Source organism: Molothrus aeneus, chromosome 3 (genome assembly GCF_037042795.1).
Source record: "Molothrus aeneus isolate 106 chromosome 3, BPBGC_Maene_1.0, whole genome shotgun sequence".
In the NCBI taxonomy this organism is placed as follows: domain Eukaryota; kingdom Metazoa; phylum Chordata; class Aves; order Passeriformes; family Icteridae; genus Molothrus; species Molothrus aeneus.
The window spans coordinates 14,170,288-14,195,325 of record NC_089648.1 but is presented as its reverse complement, the minus strand read 5'-3'; the positions used below and the strand labels follow the sequence as shown (position 1 = coordinate 14,195,325).

General features: G+C 38.9%; 1 protein-coding gene across 2 annotated transcripts in view; it reads right to left on the bottom strand.

The window, feature by feature from the left end:
- Positions 1–25,038, bottom strand: part of PCSK2 (proprotein convertase subtilisin/kexin type 2) — a 103,234-nt gene that overhangs the window by 37,893 nt on the left and 40,303 nt on the right. For both annotated transcript variants that reach the window (XM_066546321.1, XM_066546322.1), the window contains 3 exons: positions 15,248–15,361; positions 13,714–13,822; positions 11,617–11,654 (listed from right to left, as the gene is read on the bottom strand). In XM_066546321.1, the coding sequence (XP_066402418.1) occupies positions 11,617–11,654; positions 13,714–13,822; positions 15,248–15,361 (261 nt within the window). The remainder of the gene's footprint in view (positions 1–11,616; positions 11,655–13,713; positions 13,823–15,247; positions 15,362–25,038) is intronic.

The following is a 25,038-nucleotide window of genomic DNA, read 5'->3' as shown; positions in this document are numbered from 1 at the left end:
GGTTGTTAAAGATGACCACTTATAGAAGCTACCAACCTATTGTTACAGAATGGCCAAACTGGACCTTTGCAAAGAGGGAAATCAAAGTGGCTTAGGTGGTTTGGGGGGTGACCTACAACAGAGAGACCTGGTCCATGTGGGTTATGGAGAGGGGAGGACAGGGAAAGCTAGTCTGGTGATGCAGAGGAACTGAAAGTGAAAGCAGACAAGACAGAAAACTAGTTGGTTATTTTCCTTCTCATGAAAGGCTTCTCAGCTGACAAGAGAACTGTTAACAACCACACAGCTGGTGTTTCACCTAAATTGCATGAATATGTGTCCTAGGGTGACTTTATGATGCTTGTATCCCCATTTGTGTGCTCCGTTTATGCTGGATATTATGTTCTGTGCCTTCAAGACTGGCTCTGGAGAGTGAAAGTTTTGTTTGGTTTCTTATCAGCCTGCTCCCCCACGGCTGGCGGGACACAGAAACAGGGCAGTACATGGTGCTGCTTTTGCTTTTTGCTTTGCTCTTCACTTTGCTCTTGCTTCTGCTTCGCTCCTGCTTTGCTCTTGCTTTTCGCTTCTGCTCATTAGTTAGTTTAGCTAAGTAGTCCAAATTTTCCCTGGACTGTTTTTCTTTCCCTTTCTTGGAACCACTCGAGCCTGCTCTGGACTGGGACCTGGGGAACACCGGGAGTTTGCACCTTGTGGCTGCAGCAGCTACCCCAGCACCGGAGGGACTGATAACAGAGCGACCACCCCCAAGAGAGACTTTCTGAATTTGTCATCTTTTTCAGAGTAGTGAAAAAGCTTTGTCATCTGATATTGTTCATTTTGTGTGCTGGGGGGTGCTGCGCCTGGTACATAAACAGGTTCTTTCCACTTCTCTCCAAGGAATCTTTCCCAAGGGGCCTGTGAGTTTGCTTTCTGGAGGGGCCCCCTTTTGGAGGTTTCCTCCCAAATTTGCCCTAAATCAGGACAATATGGAAGATAAATGAAGACATAAAAGTGACATTGTAGATGAAGCAAAAGGAGATGAAAATTTCAAAGAGACTCAAAAAACATAATGCAAGCTATTACCTGCATTTCTTCTGTCACAAAAAGCAAACACAGCTTGATGTACAATCCTTAGAGTTAAAAGGTCTTGAAGACCTATTGTGTGTTATTTCAGTTTTAAGCTGACCTCATTAGTATTCCAGGGAAGAATTATAATGTGACTTAATTCCTGTCAAGACATACTGGGCTCTCAGGAATTTTAATGCACCAATTTAGATTTTCTGGCATTAATTAAAGTTTGCATTGCTCATTCCATGTGAAACCACCTAAATCCAAACTTACAGAGCGAAAAGGTGGAATCTTCAGAATGTGCTCATGTAAATCCACACATACTAAGTTTTTCAAGTATTTAAGATTCTAAATAGTACATGATCATTCCAGGTTCTTCTGTTAAAGATTAGTATATTTGATCATAGCTAATGTATTCACAGCAATTTACTGGATGTTAAAATTTAAAAAGTGTCCTAGACATCATTAGATGACTGACAGAAAGATCCTCAACTACATCTGTCAGACACAGTATCATGGTTGACTAATCCTGCAAATGAGTTAAGTGCCACTGAATTAAAGTGATTTCATTTCTCACAGGAAGGAATTCTAAAAATCATCTGCTAGCACTGAAATGGTGAAGTCCTTGAACACAGCACAGTCTTCATCCTCACCTTTGTACATATTTAAAGATTCACCTCATTTAACAAAAATCAGAAAATTATTTGCCTGAAAAACATTTCCAACCCTTCCCAATCTGCATCAATGTTTACAAGTAAGGACAGCACAGGGAACGTGTGACTGAGATATCCACTACCATATAGATTTAAGTTTCACCAAAAAACCAGCTATACAGTACTGGAAGTAGACAAAGTTTCATCAAATACAAGCTCCCATTCCACAGGAAAACATGCTATCCCAGGCAGTCATGTTTCCACAGCCTTGATATCATTATTTGCTCTGCTGAAGTCTATGCCTCTCACTGTTATGCTTAAAAAATAAAGGCAATGCACAGTAGAACAAACTGCTGTTTACATCATCTGTCAAATTGCTGATTTTAACACAAAAACTACCATTGACTTCAATGTGGCCAGCATTTTATAAGACACTGTGCACTGCTATTCTGTTCCCTGGTAAGAGATGTTCATTATGTATATTGCTTCTATTGGGAAAGAAACAGAAATTGTGAACATTATACTTAAATCAAAGCAATCTGAAATAAGGCAGGGGTTTACATAGCTGCCAAGAAATAAAATATTAACATGAAGAACATAAATGCATATAAATAAAATCAAACAATGCAAAGCAAATAACCATGCCAAGATGAAGTGCCTGTAGCCATGATATTTTCTGAAAAAGTCTTTCCTTAGGATTTTTTTTCCTGAGAAGCTGAGAGGCCTCAGGAACAAAATGTAAACAATGACTATCTGCTGCTGTGGAATGCAACAGGTGGATCTGTGATTGGTCTCATGTGGTTGTTTCTATTTAATGTCCAATCACAATCCAGCTGTCCAGACTGTCTCGGTCAGTCACAAGCCTTTGTTATCATTCTTCTTTTTCTATTCTTAGCTAGCCTTCTGATGAAATCCTTTCTTCTATTCTTTTAGTATAGTTTTAATATAAGATATATAATAAAATAATAAATCAAGCCTTCAGAAATATGGAGTCAACATTCTCATGTCTTCCCTCATCCTAAGACCCCCATGAACACCACCACAAGTGCCAGGATGGAAAAGACTGAATTCATTTCAAATTAACTGAATTAAGTTACAGGTACAGTGAAGGAGAGGTGTTTAAAGTATTGGTGAATATCTGTAGCTTTATTTACTGTATCTAGGCCATTTTGATTACAAAAAAAGGGCACTACTTGTAAATTCCAGGTCTCCTACACTCTTTTACTTTGCAAGACTGGCTTATCCAGATGGTGTTGGGGAAGATGAAACAGGAAAGCCTTATAAATATGATTGCCTGGCAAAAGATTTTGAGAATATAGAAACTATAAGCAAGACTGAAATGAAAGCAAGCTTTGAAATACCTTAGTTACTGAACAACTGGAAAACAATGGTGTGGCTGGCTGAAAGTAATCCCCTTTTGATGAAACAATACCCTCTGCCTCCAGACAGGTCCAAGGGTCAGAGCAGACCCTAGTAGCTTAGCAGAAGGGGTCCAAAGAGTAGTTCTTAGTGTTTAAAATGTAACACAGTATGATAATGTAGTGATTCTTTTAGGCTGTATGTAAATGCTATAGGATTTGTATAATGTACTAGATTGGTTAGTGAGAATTAGAATATTCAACACAGAAGAAGATTTATTGTATTGTAACGGAAACCTCTCTCTCTTACCCTTTTGCTCTTTTACACTTTTGCTCTTTTGCCCTTTTACGCTCTTACCCCCTCATCCTCTCTACCCCTCTCTTCTCTCAGGCTTGCTCCTAGCTGCAGCTGGAAGCTCCCAGCAGGGCCCTGCACCCACGCCCTTTGCAATAAACCACAAATTCCATGACCTGGCTTCAGAGATCTCTTGTCTCCATCCATCCTGACCGTCCTACCCCCCGACACTCCTAGAAGAGGAACTTGGCCAAAGCTCTCCTTTTAAAAGTTGAAAGTCCAGTAGTTAAAAGTGGGGTTGTGACTTTCCTTGTCAAAATCACCACTGGGCCCAAAAAACTCTCCCTAAACCCCATGAAATTTTGATGAAGCTTTGTGAGGGAACAGTGCTCCATACACACCATCTAATTCAGACTTCCCTGGTGATACCTTGGTAACCAAAAATAACTACAGCATGAATTTTAATTAAGTTGCATCTAAATGTTGGTGGATATTCAGGGATTTCCACACCGGTTAGAGTCTTAAAAAATATCAGCAGCTAAATAAGTATTCTTTGAGAAACAGAAAATTAAGGCTTTCAAATGGAAAAATCTTTAAAAATTGTTTGGGCCATTTTCAATGCAAAATGTATTACTTTCATTTTGGGGAAAGGAAATCTCTTTTTTTCAATTTGTTGAACTTGATTTTAAAATTACGTGGTGTTCACTGCCTCCAGGGACCATGTGTCTGACCCTCTTCTCCCAAGTGCACCAAGCACCAGAGTGGGATTTGATTGCTGCTGTTTTAATTCAGCACATTCTGGATGTCAAATATTTAAAATTAGGTTGAACTGATACAAAATAAAAATATTTCACTTTCAGTTTCCCATGGACACTTTAATTTTATAAAAAGGCTTACTTGGAGAAACCCTAGAGAGAAACACAAGCCAATTCCGAAAACATCGGCTAGAACTGATGCAAAAATGTCATCTGCTCTTTCATCCTTGTGCATTTCTCATTTCAACAATCTTCATTTACTTTCCCTAGATGATGCTTTAAGTGAAAATTAATACTAGTGCTTTATGATTAAAGCAATTAGCCACCTTACACTTTCTCAGTGTGCAACTGATTAAGTGCATTGGTTATAGAGAAAAATAAATGCTGCAGACAATGAGTGCTTGTTGGCTTGCACAGTATGTATCTTTGGCACCATCTCACATTGCTTGCACACCAGGCATGTATTTAACTTGAAAATTATCCCTTTCAGGTGGTTCTAATATAGAATAGAGCTGGAAACTTCTTGCTGCATACATTGATCAGAAAATAATAAAGGTCAAATGCAACTACAATATGTGAGTACCTTTTGATTCCAAAGGAACAGTATTTTGAGTCTATTTTATAGCCAGCATAAATCAGTGCATCCCCCTGGAGAGACCAATATCAGTGGCACAGTGCCAACTCCAGCTGCATGGATGCTACTAATCACTAAGCCCCATGTCTTGTCAAGCATTCAGGGTCATAGAACTCTAAAAATGGGCTTCAGCAAAGCCATTCACATAACAACTTTCAGTAGACGAAATCCAGCTTTCAGCTGTAAATACAGCTCTGTGACACAAATCATCTCCCCTTAGGGCAATCACACCTCCGTCACAAGTCACAGCCTCTTTTGCAGAAAAAGCCTCTTTCTGTGCCCTCTGGCCATATGAAATAATCCAGAGGAGAAACAGTCTTTTTTATGATAAAGCCCCGATCTTGGTCTTATCAACCAAGCGATGCAAGGTGGTCTGGGAACTCAGTCCCTCTCAGAGAAAGAGTGCCCGAATACCCAGTCAGCTCACAGCCGCCGCAGGCTACCCTTAGCAAGCTCAGTGATTGTCAGCCCTTTTGTGATTATCAGCTCTCTTAGGATTTCAACTCTTTGCTTGCTCGCTAGGGCGCCTTGGCTGAGGCAGAAGCAGACATGAGAGAGGAGAAGAAGTCCTGGTGGCTCCACAGCGATGATTTACTGGGGAGGCTGTGAAGGGTTCCAGCGATAGCTCTTCTTCTGTCGAATGGGCTAAAACAGCCCCTTTTTATAAGGTATAGGGGGATCCAAACTTCTCCAATAGTAGGGGTCAGGGAGAAGTGGCCTATGAGGTTACATAGATAAGCTGTGGGGTGGGGGATCAAAGACAGGAGCTTATTTTGCTGTCTCATCATGGCTCAGCAGTTCCTACTGTTACGTCTCAATCCTCCATGGAGATCTCACCAGCTCCACGGGGTCTGCTACAAGCCTTTGCATTCTTTCTGCTGTTCCATCTGTTTGATTAAGTGGAAAGCTAGAGATTACGATTACAGAAACTTTTTACCTTTCATTAAATAGGAAGACACTGACATCTCCTTTACACAGCTTCTCTCCCCCATTGGCAGTGCTCATGTTAAGCAGCAGTAAGGTACAGAACAGAAGAACTGTCCAGTCATCTTATTTAGACTTCAATATACGAGTACCAGTGACATGTTCCTTTAATAGCAGTTACTGTTGGGAGCAGGCAAGGACTGTTTGTAGAAGCCTATTACGTTTTCCAAGATTTGAAGCATTTTCTGTATGTGACTAATTCAGGACACCCCTCCAGGTACACTGAGAACCTTATATGCCTGGCTGATATGATCAGAGAGGGCATCATCTCTTTTTTAGCCTTTATTATGTTCTGAGGAAAAAAACCAAAACAGATTGCACAGAGCATAGAAATGAGCCCAGAAGCTGATCCTGCACAGAATAACAGAAAAAAAAATAGCTACTTCTGAAAGAGAATTTAATTATTTTCCCAGTAACTTCTAATTTTTTCCAGTGAAACTTTATTGTCATGCATGTCCTGAGTAATCATATTCTAAATTCTAAAATAAGCCCTGAGCTGCCAGACACCACCTGAGCAGCATAAACAGCCCAATAGAAGGCTACCAGTTTTGCCTGCTAAGGCATCAGTCAGCCTCGCATTTTAACACTTGATCCATCCTTCTATCCTGGCAAAAGAGAGGCTTCATTCTCAGCAATTTCTTGAAGCAGATTGTGGCAGAAATTTCATTAACAGCCTTCATCCATCAGTGTTCTAACTGAACTTTCAGTGCTAGCAGAAGGATGTATTGTGAATTTATCCCAGGATTTGGTTGATATTTTTAGGTTTTATGCTATTGTTTATTTTAGAAAACGTATTAGCAAGACCCGAACTCCAAGGCAACACCAAAAAACCCAAAAGAAATCAACCAAGCCCAAATCTAATTAGTGATGTGCTGAAACAAGTTATTATATTTTTTTTATAATAAATGCTTTTTTAACATTACAATTAAAAATAGATGCTAGCAATTACAGTCAGCACATAGAGTTTTCCCATAAAATACCTTTCATATATCAGAAGTAAATGTTTATTGAAATGAAGTGTCTAGTGCATGTGCTGCATAGCCCTTTGAAATGCAGTCTGTCTCAGAGTCTTTTGAAAATCATGCCATGGGAATCAGATTTCATAAAGCTGCCAGATATCATTCCATGACACTAGGCCAGTAGGAACCTGACTCACCTATGGTTTGTGTTTACAATTCCTGAGCATTCCCTGGGTTCATATTAAGTGCAGAGACACTGGGAGCTTTTCAATCTCTTCAGAGTGTTTCCAACAAATTTTGCCCTGAAAAGGGACAACATTTTTCTCCCCACCAGTTATATGTGGACTCTACTGGACTCAGGAAAAAAATCAGCTGGAATTTGGGGGTGGGGGAGTGGTGGGTCACCAAGGCCAAAGCAGTGTGGATCAATAAATGTCAGTGGAGCTTTGTCAGCTCTACAAAATCCCACAACTATGCCCTAGAGATTTTTACTGGAGATACTGATGGTTTGTACTGGTAAATCATTGCACTCAGGCTCATGGCTACCAGAACAGTTTGCTGGTCCTTTTTGTGGTGTGCAGGGAGGCCAAATCATACTCAGAAATTCATGGTAATGAAGGAAAAACATGGTAATGAAGGAAAGACTTTCTAAAAGTAAGAAGATCCTTTGTGCTGTTGCTATGCTTTGTTATACATATTGCAGTGCAAAATTTATTGCCTGTATTATTTCTTATTCGTTTTGTGGCTGTAAGGATTATTCAATGGTGTTTTTGTTCCTCTAGCAAACAATGGCAAATGCAGCTCAGAACAGAAGTGGAACATTTCCCTGCTTCACTGCTTATGTGATAATTATTCCAAAAATATGCTCCCACTCTCAGCAAGGCAAGGGGAGCTGTTACGGTATTGGCCGGAGACAAGTTATCAAAAGTGATGAGAGAAAGACTGCTTTCTGTTTGGAGATGCTGACAAAGCGGGAAGAGAAGATAGGTAAGGTAATCTGCTGTTCACATCTAAATGAGAAATGATAGATGACGGAAAACTTTGACTAACCCTGAGGTAAATCCAAAAAGTCTTCCCTCATTCCTTACATATGGCCTTTCCTGTGTACAGTTTGAGTGACAGCTGGCAAGGACCTTAGAAGATAAGGCTGCACTATAAGGACTTGGAGTACAGACAAGAAAAGAGAGGAGGTTTGGGGAAGGCCAGCAATAAACCACTGCTCAGGTTGATGCTTGTTTGTACATGTTACATCTGTGCAATTCTACAGAGTTCAAAATCTTTTCAATTGTTATCTATTACTAAGAAATGCTGCTTGATTCTCATTGTACATTTATCAATACTTGGTGAAAATGTTACCTATTCACATAGTCACCTCCAGTTTTCCTACAGTGTTTTTCTTGTCCTCTCTCTCTCCCTAGGTTTGTTGAAACAAGCTTTCAGTTTCTGGCAGAGTTCAGACACTAAAACCAGCAATTTTTCACTCCTGGCCCAAGTCTCTTGGTGGGATCCTGATTTTTCTAACTACTGCTAATCAGGGACAAACCCACTTATAGGAGATGATCAGCTCCCCACTGCTCCAAGTGGGAAAATGCTGCTACACTGACTTCCACCAGCAGGCAGCGGCCAAGGATAAAATACCACAATAAAAACCTGGTATCAGAGAGAGCTCAGCTTATGTTTCTGTTTGTGGCACAAGAAATCTCCATTGGCTTAGTTCTTTCTTTAAAATAGTTTGCTATGTCCATCCCCAAAAACTGGTTTTTTTTCCCTTTTAATAGACATATCTCAGATGCAGCCCCTCTAACTTGACATTTCTTTCTCACTCAGATGCTGTATCTTGGAGAAATCAGTCCTGAAAATTGCTGGGCTTATATGTACATTATCATTTGAGAGCAAACCATGGTGTAGATTAGGCCCCAGCTTTTTAATTATCAGTTCATAATGAAGGGCTCTCTTTGTGGTGAAAAAAACAGTTTCCTGAAGGTTTCCAAGGTTCCCTGCAGGGTTTCCAAGCCTCGGAAGAAAATACAGATCATTCGACAATTAATGTCTCTGCATTCACAGTGTAGAATGGAAAATTCCAGCTTTGCCATAACTCCCTGATGCCAGGAAAGCAAGTAGATATACTGCAGCAAGCCAGGAGGCAATGGTGGGAGAGCAGTCCACCCACACAATGAGCAGGCACATGTCTTTCCATGTATATAAAGAGCATTAAAACCAGAAATGGATGATTCAAGCAGTAAATCTTAAAAAACTACAAAGAAAAATATGGATGAAAGTGCACTCCAAGTGATAGGTAGAAGTTCAACATCTTAAGAGAAAGTACAAAGTTTACTTCTTCAGAAAGATCTTTCTCTTCTCTGACCCTGCATTTCATCTAAGTGCTAACCTCCATTAAACTATTCAAGCAAAAAAACCAGAAAGTCAAAATCATAAAAGCCAAATTAAAATGAGGAGCCAAGGACAAAGTTTTACACTTGAAAATGCTCAACTGACAAACCTACCACCTTTGAGAGACTTTCTAATTGCTCCCAATTTTCCAAGCAAGATGTACAGACACGTCAGGGTATGGAGGCTTTAATACAATTGAGAAGCTTTTCATTTGCTAAAAATAAACAACAGTACTTCAGAGAAAGCTGCCCCAAAGTGCAGATATAGTGAAACACCAAGAATGTGATATAGGAGTTGTACAAAGATGACTATAATTGCTATGTCAGCTTAAGAGACTCGTTTCATTGCATTTTTACATCTAAACTGATATTTTCTTCAGTGGAATTTAAGTCCTCATCTTTAGTTCATGCCCAAATTACTACCTACTGGGAAAAAGGCCCCCATGGCCTCTGAGAGACAGCAGAGGCTGCCAGTGCAGGAACTCCTGGGACTCAAGGACCCTGCAGCCTTGCAGGAAGAGGCAAAGTACAGGCGAACCAAGCCCTGCACTCGCTCTGCTGTGGTTGGGCAAGGAGATGATGGCAGGTTTTATCAGCAGGACAAGGAATTAACCTTGTCCTTAACCAGCCACCTCTCAAACACAGTGCTAGCCTAGGACCATAGACCTCATGTGAAAAGTCCTATTTTTGAATTTCAGTATTAAAGCCTGGAAGTCTTATTTCCTTCAAGATCTTTCAGATGGGATTTCTGCTGCTCCTTTAATGACTGTCTTACCAACCAGCCATTTGCTTCTGCATTTGGTATTAGCCAGCTAATCTTGTCTTTTCCCTCTACAGCCTGATCACTGCTACTACAGAACCTCTCCTCACTTGGACAAAGTCACTCCTGCACAAATCTTTTCAGATCCTTGTTTCAAAGTCAGTTTCCTCACAAGTCTTCCATGACTGCCATTAAATGTTTGATGACCCCCATGTCCAGACAGCTTTTCTTTCCAATTTTCATCCCAATATCTCTTAACACTCAGATTTCTCTCCAGCTCCATTACTTCAGGATTTCCACCATCATGTCTGCACACTGCCCTTCTCTGTGTCATTTTCCACTAATTTCCAGAATATTCACTATTGCCACTCTAAAACCAATATATTTCTGCTAAACCTGACAAATATCCATAATTAAACACAAAATATTTTGGACTATATGTATCATTAAACACAAAATATTTTGGAATTAAAAGAGAAAGCACTATATTACAGTAGAATCTAGTTTTTGTTTGTGGGCATGATCCTAATTTCACTGTTTTCAACAGAATTCTTATATCAGGTATATTGTGCAGACTTTTTGCTTGTGTATTTGAAACAGGATTTTTAGAAACAGAATATCCCCATATACTTTGTCTACACTTGCTGCTGAAAAGTGAATGTAGAGCATGTGCTTTGCCCACATCACATGCTAGAACATACATAGAGCACAATTTCTGAAAAAAATAAGTCTGCTTTTTAAAAAATTATTTATTTCTATCAATTTATGGGAGCATCCTACTGAGTTATTTCTCTTGGAAGAGAATTCTGCAGTCAGAGCACATGGTTTAATTAAAGCTGCTATTAAAGCCAGTTCATAAGGAGTAGTGAAACTGGCTAATCTGCATTCTGTGGTCAGCTGTTTCCCAAATGCATTCTCCAAAGCATTCTATATCCACTTGTTATCTACCAAATGTGCTTTGCTACTTGCAACACAAATAGATTTTCATCCTGTGTGTGTTACTATGTTCCAAACTGCCCGTATGTAAAAATAACTGTCTTCCTCATTTTGGAGCTGTTCTATCCAAGTGGCTGACATTTTTTTCCAAAATCTCCATCTCACCTTGTTCCTCTTTTCATTTAATTGCAATTGCAAACTAAACCACGTTGCTCAGCTGAAGCAGCCTGGCCTTCCCTCAGGAAGGGACCTGAAGATAGGAGTGCTAGTGCCAATGGAGGGTTGGAGGGAGACAAAGAGTTAAGAAAAGCAGGAACACTCTAGTCCAAAGGTCTGAATCCTGAGGTAGATCTGAGGAACAATCATTTGCATAGCATGTGCTGAGAATACACAATCTGGCCTGCACATGCTCTGAAGCACTGGATCAAAATACCTGGTATAAAGGAATTAAACTGCTCCTGAAGGTTTCAAAGGCTAATACATGCCTTGCCACAGCCCACAACTCCGTGGCTCTCCAAGTGATAGGGGCATTCTGCATCTTAATAGCAGGACTTAGAGAACTCTAATTCACAGGTTACTCATTTCTGTCCTAAATCCAGTATTGCAAGCTGCAGCGTATTTAATGTGACACAAGATTGTCATTTCTCCACAAAGAGCCTTGTCACATTTCCACTCCTTGCATAGGTAGCCCCATTTTCAGTCTGCTTCTTTCAATGGGAAATGTATGATCACTAAGATCAGGAGTCCAGCAGTACTGCTGTTCTACTCCCTATTTAAAATTTTGTACCAGAGACTATAGTAATAAGAAAATCCACATCTTACAGAAAACATGAGCATGAACTTACGTAGTTTGATGCAAGATCTGGATGCAGATAATCAATTCCTGCAACAAGACATGACAGAACACAAACCAAAGGTTAAGATATTCAAAAAAGATTTTCTAATGATCACAGAACAAGATTCCTTTACAACCATAGGAAAAAATCTTGGTGAATAATGCAACTGATTGAAGTGAGATTCCAGTTTTTAAATGTGGACTTTTCAATCATTTATGTCAAAACCCAGATGCCATTTGAAAAAGTGAGCTCAATGACAAAGTTTACTGTTTTGTAGACTAGATCATATTTATTTATAAGGTTTAAATCACAATTTATCTTTGTATGAGTTTTGTCATCTCAAGACATACCAAAACTAACAAGATTAGTAAGCACTGATCAGTACAGGATAGAAAAATGAGTATTTTTAACCAATGTAAATTAAGTAGAAAATTACCTAGTAGACTTGTGGTGATCACTAAGGCAAACATTTCAGATTATATGCATGAAAGAGAACTTTTACTATTGGATTAAATGATTTTAGCAAATATCTGTGTATAGGCTCCACATTTTGGTAGCATGCTAAAGATTCTAAGTGTGTAATACCCATTCTATTGCAATAGAATGATAGAATGGCAATAGAATGGCAATAGAATAATAGAATACTCATTCTATTGCATGGCATCTTTCTATACATGGCAAATGTAAAAATCCCAGTGGATGGTGTAACAAAGGTAGCAGATCTACGCTCAGCTGGGATAAGATGACCTATTACATAGCCAGTTAAAACATATAAAGCAAAAGCCACCAATCTCATGCTACATTTTCATCATCACCACTCAATCCTGTTTTTCTAATCACTTTCCCATTATATGATCTATTTCATTTGCAAGGAGAATGCCATATCATCACAGTTTTTCTGATGGAAAGATTACTTCTCATTCTGTAAGGTCCTTAGCATTATATTTGCCTTAGGAGACCCTTGTTACTGATCCAAATGGCAGATGGACAATCAAAATCTCTATGAAGAATCCAGTTATTCAGGTCATCTTTTTTAGAGTTCCTAGAAACAAATTATAAGGCAAATTACTCCCTTCTGTGAAAGCTGTATCTGATGGACCATCAGTTTTATTGACACAAAGTTCAAATAGTTTGCCATCATTCCCCTGACAGTCATGCCTTGCTAATCTGAAAGCCAGGTCCTGCCTCTGTGAGATTAGTGAAATTATGACACAAGAGGTCATCTCTCAGATGAGATCAATCTTTCACCAATACATAAATCAGGTTGCTCAAGACTTAATCCAACCTGGCCTTGAACACTGCTACAACCTCCCTGGCAACCTGTTACAGTATCTCACCTCCCTCATAGCAAAGAATTTCTTCCTAATATCCAGACGTCTGAGTCTACTTTCTTACTTCCACAAAAACCTTGCCATAGGAGTAAGCAAGTGAGGAACAGAAATAGGTAAGGACAGATCCTGGCTGACTCTAGAAAACATATGTTGATACAGACGTTTTATTTATTTTTAATTTTATTCAGCCCCATTAAAGGAAAACATTCAAAATTTATTCCAAAGAAGAGAGTTGAGAGACTGCATGGAATTCCTTTACTTCAGTAAGAACCCATAAGTAGAAGAACTGTAACTTCAACTGTACCTTTTATCTTCATCTTTCCTGAACTTAGTCTGAAACTAGCAATATATCTAATATGCAGATCTTCATTGATATTCAGTATGAAAGTGTTTAATTATTTCCGCTATCAACGATGACTGAAAAGAATGTAATCCAAAAAACATTTTCTTTGGTATTTTTTGTACAGCAATTTCCTCCTCCAGTCAGTGCCTACAGAAATCAAGGGGAGTTTCTCCTTAGGTTTAATAGCTATTACAGTGTGCCCTGGAAGATATCTGAGTGATAATTGCAAACTATTTCTAATGCTTGGATATCCATTCCTCAGTACCCCTATCTTTGTATCATATTTTCACTGAAGATCTCAAAGTATTTATAGAGGCTGGAAGTCCCACCACTACAAGTAATTGATTATTACTTTTTAATCTTTTTTTTTAACTTCAATTAAATGAAAAAAGTCTAACTAAAGGATTAAATTAGTACTCAGTCTTCACTTACCATCATCCATAATTCCTATGGTTACTCCCTTCCCTGTGTATCCCAGCTCCCATGCTTCAGCTACATTAAGGTCAAGTCCAGGAGTCCCATCTGCTTGACCAGTGTTAATCTAATACATCAGTGAAAAAAAAAAAAGGTTTTTTTACTTGACTGACATATTTCCACAGCCACTGGTTCTTCCCTTATGCCTCTGCACGCATCTTTGGTACAGAAAATATATTCCATATGTTTTTGGAGTATGCATCTGTCCATAATCAAATCTACTGAAATAATGCAGCTGTAAAAAAAAAAACAAACAAGCAAACAAAAACAACAACAACAAAACAAAACAAAAAAAACCCAAACCAAACAAAAAAAAACCCAAAAAACCTCCCAACAACAAAAAAAACCCTGAAAAATCCAACACTGGCAAAATTCAATTTTTTGTAGTTTATAAGATTTGGTTAAACACAGAATCTTTTGGACCCCAAAAAAGGAGTTTTCCATTTAACATGTCAGCCAGTGGATCAATCTAGGAAAAAAGTTAGAACAACTGATTTTACAGAGGACTTTTTTCTGAGCAGGAAATACTTTTTCTTGAAAGCAGGGATCTACTGTATAGCTTCCTAAATTTTTGTTATTTTTATCACCGCAACATTTTGATTAACTACCAGAAGATAAGTGATGTAATCCTCACTTTAGTTTATCGACTCATCAAGGATAAAATTCCATCCATTGCTAATCTGCCTCCAATTCATTTGAAAACTTTTGCCTCAGGAAGAAAAAAAAACCTGCAGCCATATTGGATGGATTAATGAAACATAAGAAATGGAATAAGAGGAAGAAACATTACTCTAAAGCAAAAATACCCTTCTTAAGTTAACAAGGCAGTACTGCATTTACTGAGTATTTAATCATAAATATGTTGCAACAATAAAACTGACCAGAATTACTTTATCAACTTTTTAAATTAAAAAATCATTTCAATTCCAAGTAAAAATATAACTTTTCTTTCATGAATAAAGACTTCTCACTCTAAAAAAACTGACACAAAAAAACTGAAACAATTAAGCAAAATATTAATTTCCTTTGACATTAGCTTAAGCCAAAATTCACCCATTTTCAGCTGTTCTTTTTTTTTGACAAATTTTATTCAAATTTCCATAAGAAAAGCTTTAACTTTTGCTAGCAAATACATATTAATTTTTGTTATAATTCCATAACAATATTTTACCTGGCAACAGCTCAAAGACATGATTCATATGCAGTTCTAGGGGTCACATCAGCACACCAGCAATGCCCACAGGACATCAATACAGTTCTCTTTCAAGCCTTCTAAGGATCTTTCCATTGACTGAAATGAAATTTATCTCTTGAAATGTGCTGGATCTTCCCAATATAAAAGGGGTACAATTAAAACCAACACAACAGAGCCTTGGATCCATTCCCAAGTCCTGCATTTGGAAAGAACTGCTGGAAAACAATGCAACTGCATAGAACGGCTTGAATGCCAATTATTTAGTTATGATTACTGTGATTTTCTCTCAGAACTTACCAGGTACCACTGCTTTGTAAATAAAGGATCATTCATGTTGATGTCAATGTCATTGATGTCTCTATATCCTCGCTTCCTTCGGATGAATCCCTCCTGTTGCACAGCTTTCCTCACCTGGAAGGGTTAATTTTTACATCTTTACCTCAGCATTCTTGACACATGTAAAAAGCTTATTTTAGACTTGTTTTCATGAGTGATAAGGGTTATGAAAACACACTATTTGTGTTTGTGTCATTCATTTGCAACTTCTAAACCAGGGACTGATTCCAGTCAGAATTTACAAAGAGGTAGAAAGCTCCAGGACTACTGCAACAGCTGTGAGGGGAAGAGACTCCCCCAGAGTGACCTATCTGGAAAAAAAACTCAGCTTGAACATGTTTTAGACACCAACCAATCAGCATAAGAGTGAGCCCCTCTCCAGGCATCACTATTATCATGAGTCCTCTTGTCACAGTTGTATTTTCCATTGCCACAAAAATAGAAGCTAAAATTATTTAACAAATTCCAAATATGTCACAGCTCCAAGCTGTAGACATTTGTCAAAGTGAGGAAGCAGGTCTCAACCACACTTCTACTTTTCCAGATTTTTCTCCAGGGCATTAAAAGACCATTAGATAACCTTTCCTGGCTGATAGGGAGGAACAATCTGATTATTTATGCCTCAACATTATACATGAGGTGAAGGACTCCTATAGGGGCTGTACACGTGCTGGCAACCTTGTCATTTTATTTTCATCCAAAAAATCAATCAAAAAGAATCCCCCCGACTCCCCTTTTTACAGCAGGACAGGACACTGCCAAAGAAATTTTCTGGGAGAAAAAAATCTGGTCTTGTGAGCTTTCATCATACTTCTGAGGCTCTCAAAAATGTCTTGTAAAATGATCTACTTTCAAGGAATATCCTTGCACTAAATAAGTGATAAATAAATATACTGGCAAGGAAAACTATATGGCAAAAAAGCCATTAAACTGACCACACTAGCTGAAGTATAGGATATGAAAACACAGGTTATAAAACACAAGTCATTACAGATTTTCAGAAATCCTTTTCTTTATGCACCGCAAATCCACAAGACATTTAAGGAAGCACTGTTGAATATAAGAAAAGTTAAACATGCAAATATCTTTGGAGGCAGGAACTTCAAATGTCAGACCATAACCATCTTATTTGTACACATTTAAAAGAGCCTTCCTAAAGGAGACCACTCAGTGGCTGTAACTAGAGTTGTAATATTAGTAACATATTCAAAAGGTGCTGTCAGCTTTGGCATACTTATTTTGCACTCTTCAGCCTAACACCTGAAAACAAGACAGCATGAAGAGTACTAAAATTTAATTGTAAAAAAAAAAAAAGAGAGAGAAAAAGAAAAAAATCTGATCAAAGAGGAATTAAAATGAAAAATTATTAAAACCATTAAATACAAGAAGGCAGTAAGACCCCCTAACATTTAGTTAGGTGTGTTCTTGAAAAGAATCCATGGTTATTAAATAAATCTAATAACTCAGAGAACAACTTCTACATGTGTGACTTTGGCATTTCAGATTAAAAATGCATACATATGAGTTACACTACTGTGTCATAGCAACTTTATATATAGAGTGTCAGTCAAAATCAACACAGGAGAAATTCATCCAAAGGTCCAATCAGATCTTAGGACAGTTGAGTCATTCTTGGAGGCATCTTTCTATCTCAGTTAATTAAAGCATGCGCATAAGAGACAGTGCTCAGTGAGGTGTCTGTGACAGAGGTGAAACTGGGATCTAACTGATGGGGGCTAAAAGCTGTTTTCCTCACATCTCTCTTGTTTCACTATAACCCCGAAAACCTAATACTAATTCACAGAGAGTAGGATAGGGCACAGCATGGCCTGAAAAGGCAGTGTCAAAGGTTTCTACCAATATACTTGTATGAATTTTACCTCCTTAACTAAAGACACCAAGTGGTAATATACTGAACTGGTTCTTTCACTTATATGTGTGCATACAATACTTTTGCAGGTTCATTAAAAATGGAACAGATTGAAAGTAAAGAAAAAACCTAATATGAAATAACCTGGTAAGAGGACAGTGACTAAGCAGGACCAATACAAGGTGTACCTCATGGCACCAGGTCGCTGTACACAGTAAAGAAAGGTATAAGCACAGTGTTTGACAGCTCTAAGACAAAGCTCAGTGATGCCATGGAGACAGAGCAACACATGTCGCTCTGCCTCCCCCCTCCCAGCCTCTCCCCTGCCTCTCTGCTTGCCACTGCAAACCCCAAGCTGTCACCAGAGAACATAATTAGGAACAGAAGACAAGCCTCATGCAGAGGGATGCCAGAGAAAAAGATTTCAGTCGTTTGTGCTCCCATGTAAGCTTGCTGGCTCTGCAGGACCTGCCTGCATTAAGGCACTGAATTAGGATTAAGTACAAAAGGATTTCTATCAATTAAAAAGCAATGCTGGGGAGCCCTGGCTTGTCTTTTAAGACAACGGAGAGGAAGAGAGAGAGCAATTTGCAGAAATAGCACAGGCTGTTTTCCCTCTTCAGTATCATCTCGTTTGTCTGATTTGTTCCATCTTCACAATACAACATAGTGTATTTTTTGCATAACATTATAATTTCCTGAGACAAGGAAATACACCCCTCAAAGAGGCATAATTTTCACTGAACTGAAACCACTCTGCAGGCTGTTTTCTAAATGTTTCACTTGGAGAAGGGGCAAACAGGATGCCACCATCCACAGAAAGAACACTCAGAAATTCTGGGACCTCCTTTTCACCTCAAAAACAAAGGGGGTTTCCTCATATTTGCAAATAACAGTAAATCATACAATTGAATCTGGAAAAGATCAGGCATTTTTGTGGAGGAAAAAAAAAAAAAAAGAGTTGAAATTTTTGGAAAAGGTCTTGTTAGCTTTTTCCATGAGCTAAAAATTGCCTTGGTCAGCTGGCTCACAGCATGATCTTAACCAGCACAAGGTAAGAATTTGCCTTTTTCCTCACAAAGATGCGTATAGAAAGCAATGAGCCCAAGAACAGGTAACATCCATATAATACAGAAAAAAAGATCCCTAAAGAACAAATTTGGAAAATGATAATGCAAATCCCGTGATCTGTGTGGAAAACTGCCCATTTAGGGCTGCACACAGCTGACTCAGTAAAATCCTTGTCTTCTTGCTAACTGAATATCTATGTTAGAAAAATGCACTTTTTGTCCCAAGAAGGAAATTTCTGTTTTTATATGTAGTCTAGATCAGGAGAGGGACTGCATCTGATTCTACTTCTGAAACAATAGTAGGCGTCCCCAGTAATACAAAGGCATTAAGTACCACAACAAGGTTTCATAATCACACGAAAGAACATGTCTGCATGTCCAACAGTAGAAAAGTACTGGAAAACATTCTCATCTTGTAACATCCATAATCCCATCGGCTTGTGTGACATTCAGACTTGGAACCCAGTCCTCATTCCCACGTACATTGCAGCCTCAAACCAGCTTTTAAATCCTTATTTCTCTAACTGAAGCAGAAAAAGCAGCATTTATAGTACTCAGGCTTTTGATAACAGTCACTAAATGATTCAAGCCTGTGAAGTATGATATTTATTAGAACCTAGTGAAACAAAAGGATTTTACCATCTCAAAATCAGGCTTATTTATCTACAATAACAGCCTTCTGTTTATTTCATTCCTAAGTAATTTCTTGCTTTTTCATTAGGATGCAAGTTTAAGTACAGATCAGAACCTGAGCATCTACTTTATTAGCATAAAAGTAAATTATGAAAAATTTATTAGCTGTGTTGTAACCAGAATGAAGGTCATGTATCAAAGCCCATGGATGGCTTTCTTTACAAGGAAAAAAAGGTTTCAAGTATTGATTTTCATTATACTTTTGCATGGTGCATACAGTCACTTAGATGATAATAAACCAGCAGGATACTGGATGCAAAACCAATTAACAAAATAATCAATTGACTGCAGTACTGCTCTGGAAGGGCAAGGAACTGCAGCACTGCACTATGCTCTCTGCTCCCATGAATGCCAAGACAATCAGCTCCTCATTTTAAAGGAACAGGGTTAATTGCACCAATGAGAACCTGCAGTTAAATGACTCTGTTATATTGAGCATAAATGACAGATTTGCTAAATCATACCAGTGGGTGTACAAAAGTGGAACAGTACCCACAACTTGAACCTCTAATAACAAGAAGTTCAAAACAGGAGAATTTGAATCAAATTCCAGAGGAAGAAGGCAGTCCCAACTGATGACATCAAATAGGCATGTTGGGGGATTTAAAAACCAACAAGCACATAGCAGCAAGCTGATGAATCAAAGGAAGTAATGGTTCTTTTTTCTCTGACGGCTCAGGGTTAATACAGGTCTGTTCCTGAAGGTGAAGTAAGCAAACTCAAACTGATAGCCTGTATTTTTGAAGAAGTCAGGCTGGTGGTCAGAGTCAGGCCCTATAAACTGTACTAAAGATCAACATCCCTTGAAGGTGGTTTGGGACAGTGTGTCCAGATGCACAAAGGCATCACCAAACAAACCACCTCCAGATAGTGGAACGCTGTACTGACTGTAGGCAGCATTAATGTCTCATATCCCAAGAAACATGGTGGCAACAAAAGAGAGAAACAGAAAAGTTCAATTGAGCCAGTGATCAGCACATCCAACCTGTTGGAAAACATACCAGTTTAAAAATTTTTGTATAACTTTAGTCAAGGGGTTTTGTTTGCCTTTGCCTGGGGAAAAAGAATTTTAAGCTTCTTTCCAGGGCATTGTTCCTCTAGATGAGGTCTGAAGAATTTGACATCTCAACAGACTGGGAATAGCCCAAAAGATAAAGAGCCACCAGTGGCCATCTATGAACATCTACCCCAGACTCTACCTCTGGCAGAGTTGGAGACATCTCCTCCAGAAAAGACTGGTACGAAAATCAAAGAATGAAGATGTACTTAACATCAGAAGCAAAGAAATACGGATACAATAGGACACCAAGTACTAAGAATTACACAACTTCAGACCAATGAACACTGACCCAATTTGTTTCCATGAGTTTTGACTGTATGAAAAATCTGAAAAATCTATTATATGTCATGTGTCGTGGAATGATTCTCTCTGCAGAATCAGGCTGTGCATGGATGATTTCTGTGATACATCTTGGCCAGATAATAAGGTAACATCTTGACTCCCTAACGTTAAAATGTTGTTAGACGGTTTTTGCTTTTTCCTGCAATTTCGGTGACAAACCCTTTAGAAAGTTACAAGAAAGCATTCACAAGCTTTTAGGGGTATTATCCATAAATGGCATCCCTTTGCTGCTAAAGCCAATGCTAAGTTACAGAGTGCATATTTTTCACCTCTGATTTCTAAATTCTTAGACAAAAATGTTTAATTTTACTATCCATTCCATCTGTATCATGAGAGGTGTATATATTAGAGAAATACAATGTCAGAGAAGATCACCCATCTCACATTCTACATTTTTGTTAAAGCTACTAAGTAATCCATTTTTGTGTGACTCTCCACTACAAAACAGAAGTAGTAACACTGAAGCTCCTCAATAGTAAAAAGAAAAGATCTACTTGAACTGCAACAAGTCAGATGAACAAAGCAAAACTGAATCACTTTTAAATGGCGATGGGGACAGCTCATTTCTATAAATGAAGTGATAACCAGGGGTGAAGAGGCTGCTAAACACTATTCAGACAATGTATTGGGTTTGAACGACCAGCAGTGTGGCTGCAGGGGTGGCTTCTGTGAGAAGCTGCTAGAAGCTTCCACCATGTCAGAGACAAGCCCTGGCAGCTCCAAAGACAGACTTGCCACTGGCAAGCCTGGGACAATCAGAAATTGTGGTAATACAATTAAGAAGAAAGAAAAAAAAGTTATTGTGCAGTTGTAATTGCCAGAGAAGAATGGGGTGAGAACATATGGGAGGAACAACTCTGCAAACACCAAGGTCAGTGGAGAAGCCAGGGCAGGAGGTACCCCAGGCACCAGAGCTGGGGGGATTCCTCTACAACCTGTGGTTCAGACCATGGCGAGGCAGCTGGGCCCTGCAGCCCATGGAGATCCACAGGGATGCACAAATCCACCTGCAGCCCGTGGAGGAGCTGGGGGTGCCTGAGAAGAGGCTGTGACCCTGTGAGAGGCCCATGGAGAGAGGAGAGACACGCTAGAGCAGCCTGTCCTTGAGGGACTGCACCCCATCCAAGAGTGACCCCACTCTGCAGTGGTTTAGGGAGGACTGCTGCCCATGGGATGGACTCACACTGCAGCAGTTTTCAGCAGCTGCTCATGAGATGGACTCAGGCTGGAAGTTTGTGGAGAACTGTCTCCTGTGGGAAAGCCCTCACAGTGGCATGGAGAAACAATTCCTCCCTGAGCAACCAAAGAAACCACAGGTGATTCACAGGAATAGGGTTATGGTCAGTGAAACTGACCATAACCCCATTCCCTGTCTCCTTGCACTGCTGGAGTAGGAGGTAGAGCTGGGAAGGAGGGAGGGGTGAGGGGAAGGTGTTCTTAAGGGTTCATAATCCTGCTCTGATTTGGTTAGTGTAATAAATTCAATTCATATCTCTACCTACAGCCTGTATTGCCCATGATGTTTGATGAGTGATCTCTCCCAGTCCATATCTCAACACATGAACCTTCCTATGTTATATTTTCTCTTCCCTGTCCAGCTCTGGAGAGGAGTGAGAGGCTTTGGCACACACCTGGCATGTGACCAGGGTCAACCCATCACATACAGCAATGCGTTAAATTGATGCCATTTGTTGTGACAGAGTTGCATCCATCTGCTCAGTTTCAAAGTTTCTGAGCCTGTTTTGTGGCCCAGAAAGCACAAGCAGGGATATTAGAGGGTTTGTGAGTGTCACTGACCATCCAGTCCTTATTAATAAAATGAGAACTGCTCCTCTCAAGCAAACTAATGACTTTCAAAGGCTCTCATGGATCTCTCCATACCTAGCAACAAGACACTGTTGCTAAACGTAGATGTTTCTGGAGGATATATTCATAACAATTTCTCCAAGTTTCTCCCCAGCTGCACCCTGGCGAGTGTTTTGTACAGGGACTTACCCTATAGCACAAATGTAGCAGCTGATACAGCATAAATCCTGTGCTAGAGAACAAATCCTTAGAAATCTGGAGGTTTATCAACAGAACTTTCTTTCCCTACCACGTCTAAGCAAAGGACACATATACACAGATACATTTTATGAAAAATCCTTTCATTAGGATTTATTCTCCTGAGAAGCTGAGACGCCTCAGGAACAAAATGTAAACAATAATTATCTGCTGCTGTGGAATGCAACAGGTGCCTCTTTGATTGGTGTCGTGGTTGTTTTTAATTAATGGCCAATAACAGTCCAGCTGTCTTGTACTCTCTGAGAGTCATGAGCTTTTGTTATCATTCTTTTCCTTTTCTTTTCAAGCCTTCTGATAAATCCTTTCTTCTATTCTTTTAGTATAGTTTATATTATATAATATAATATATATTATAAAATAATAAATCAGCCTTCTGAAACATGGAGTCAGATTCTCATCTCTCCCCTCATCCTGGGACCCCTGTGAACACCACCACACACATGAACTTTTTTTTTTTTCCATTTCAAATATTTCATTAAAGGAAAAGTGCATCTCCTTCCATAAAATACTTGTATCACTCTTTATTTTTAAATGGTTATTTTCACAATGATGAGCACAGACAACATGAGAATTGCTTTGATTTATAGACGTAACATTCCCTGTAAAATAGCTCTTTTTCATTATTTTTAGGCATCTCTCTACCTTGCTTTTACTTTTTTGTTACTAGTTGAACCAACGTCACTAGATATCAAGGACCTCCTGTGTATTTTTATTATCACACTTGGATGTTCTGGACCCGTTCTAGTTTTACCCTTTCTGTAACCAGCCCCATTTGCCATCCCAAACATGTCTTAAGCTTACACAGATCATCAGCAGATACATAAATGTCTGGACACTAATGCTGTCCCTGCAGTGATCCCTCTCTTGGCATGTCTCCTAATTTTTATTTGACTCCGGCTTATGTTCCCTGAATTTTTCCTCTGTCCCTCTAAATTGGTATCGCAATGTGTCACACTTGTGGGTGAACAAAATAGGAACAAAACACTGTACAAAAAACTCTAACAAAAAACTTACTGATTGCATTCTGCATTAAAACCTGGCATAGCTGGGACTGCTCATTAACTTCTCTGCAAAAATCACAGATAATCCTAACATTAGAGGTACAGCCGTTTAGGAAACCACCCCAGAAGTTCATTATCGATCAGACAATAGTAAAATATGAAGCTGAACAGCCTGAGTTCAAAGGTTTCATACAGGCAAATAACCTTTCTTGATGAAAACACAACTTACAGGACTCCAGTTTCAACCAAGTTCCTTTGTTTTTTAAAAAATACACAAAAACTTTCATCCTTCTGCCTTTTTTTGTTATCTTTTGTTTTCCTGATATTAGTTCCGTTCTTGGTAAATAAGGAGCTTTTGAAAATAAAATCAGAGGAAAGGAAATCAATATTTTTGTCCATTTAGCAGCCCTCTCACAGTTCAGAGACATTCAGGATACAGAGAGTAAAGAGACAAGGAATCAATGCGTAAGAGGAGACTGCAGATCATATTCAACCTGCTCAGCTAAGCAATCAATAGCTCCTCCAGCTTCTACTTTGAAATGCAAGTGAGCTGGTCAAGCTGCAATGTAAAATCAATGCTGAGTATGGACAGTCTACAATGGAAAATGCCAATTTGGTAAAACAGAAATTTTCATAGGATCATGCCCTCTTTGACAGATTTTTTTTTTGCCCTGGGGTAGAATTTATTAAGGGAAAACACTGAGGCAGAGGAGAAAGCCCTGCATATCTTGATATTCTGTGCACTGCCTCAAGTACAAGCAAACTGGTTCATACCTCTACTTTCTCTTCAGTTGGACAGGAAAAGCATATCAGGATCTACACTATCACAGGTGCTGGCTATTCTCAGCAATGTGTTTCAATTTTTTTTTCCACTTCTTAGACAAGCCAGCATGAGAGCAAGAGCATTTCTGAAATCTTAAGAAGTTTCCAAAGGAATGAAAAACTTCTTCTTATTCTACATAATACCAAAAAAAGACAAAGTAAATTATATTTTCTTCCACGTCTTCTTGCAAGATAGCATGATAGTCACTTCAGTTACAAAATCAAAGATCTCTGTAAGAAAGAAATTCCCTGGAGTTGGGCTATAACTATACATTAGTCTTTCCAGTAGATATGCAGAGACTGCAAACCACAGGGACACTTTATCGGCAGCTTCTGGGTATATTTTGCACTTTGCTGTCTCACCAGTTATATGGGTCAAAGAAATGATCAGCCTTTCCAAATCAATCAGAATAATCACCCCTTATGTGGGTATAAACAGCATGCCTGGTGACAGAAAATAAAATTGGGCCTTTTGTATAAAGGTCATTATCAACTGCAGATCCTACCTAGCTGCAATATTAGGAGAACTGTGACTTGCAGAAACTTTATCTTATATTCCTTTGCCAAGTACTGCAGATATGACTTTCCTATAACATTATGATTGGAAAAAACTAAACTTGCCTTCTTCTTCTTCTTCCTCAACAGCGAAAGTCTTTTTTAGAGTGATTTTTACTTATAACAAAGAACACCACCAATCTTTGAGGTGATAACCAGATTAGGTCTAAGTTTTCTTTGCACTCTCTCTGTAGTATAAGAAGGGTTTTAGTTTAAATGGAAATCAGGCCCAGATCACATTTAAGATTGCAAACCTTTTGGCTGTGTCTGTGCAA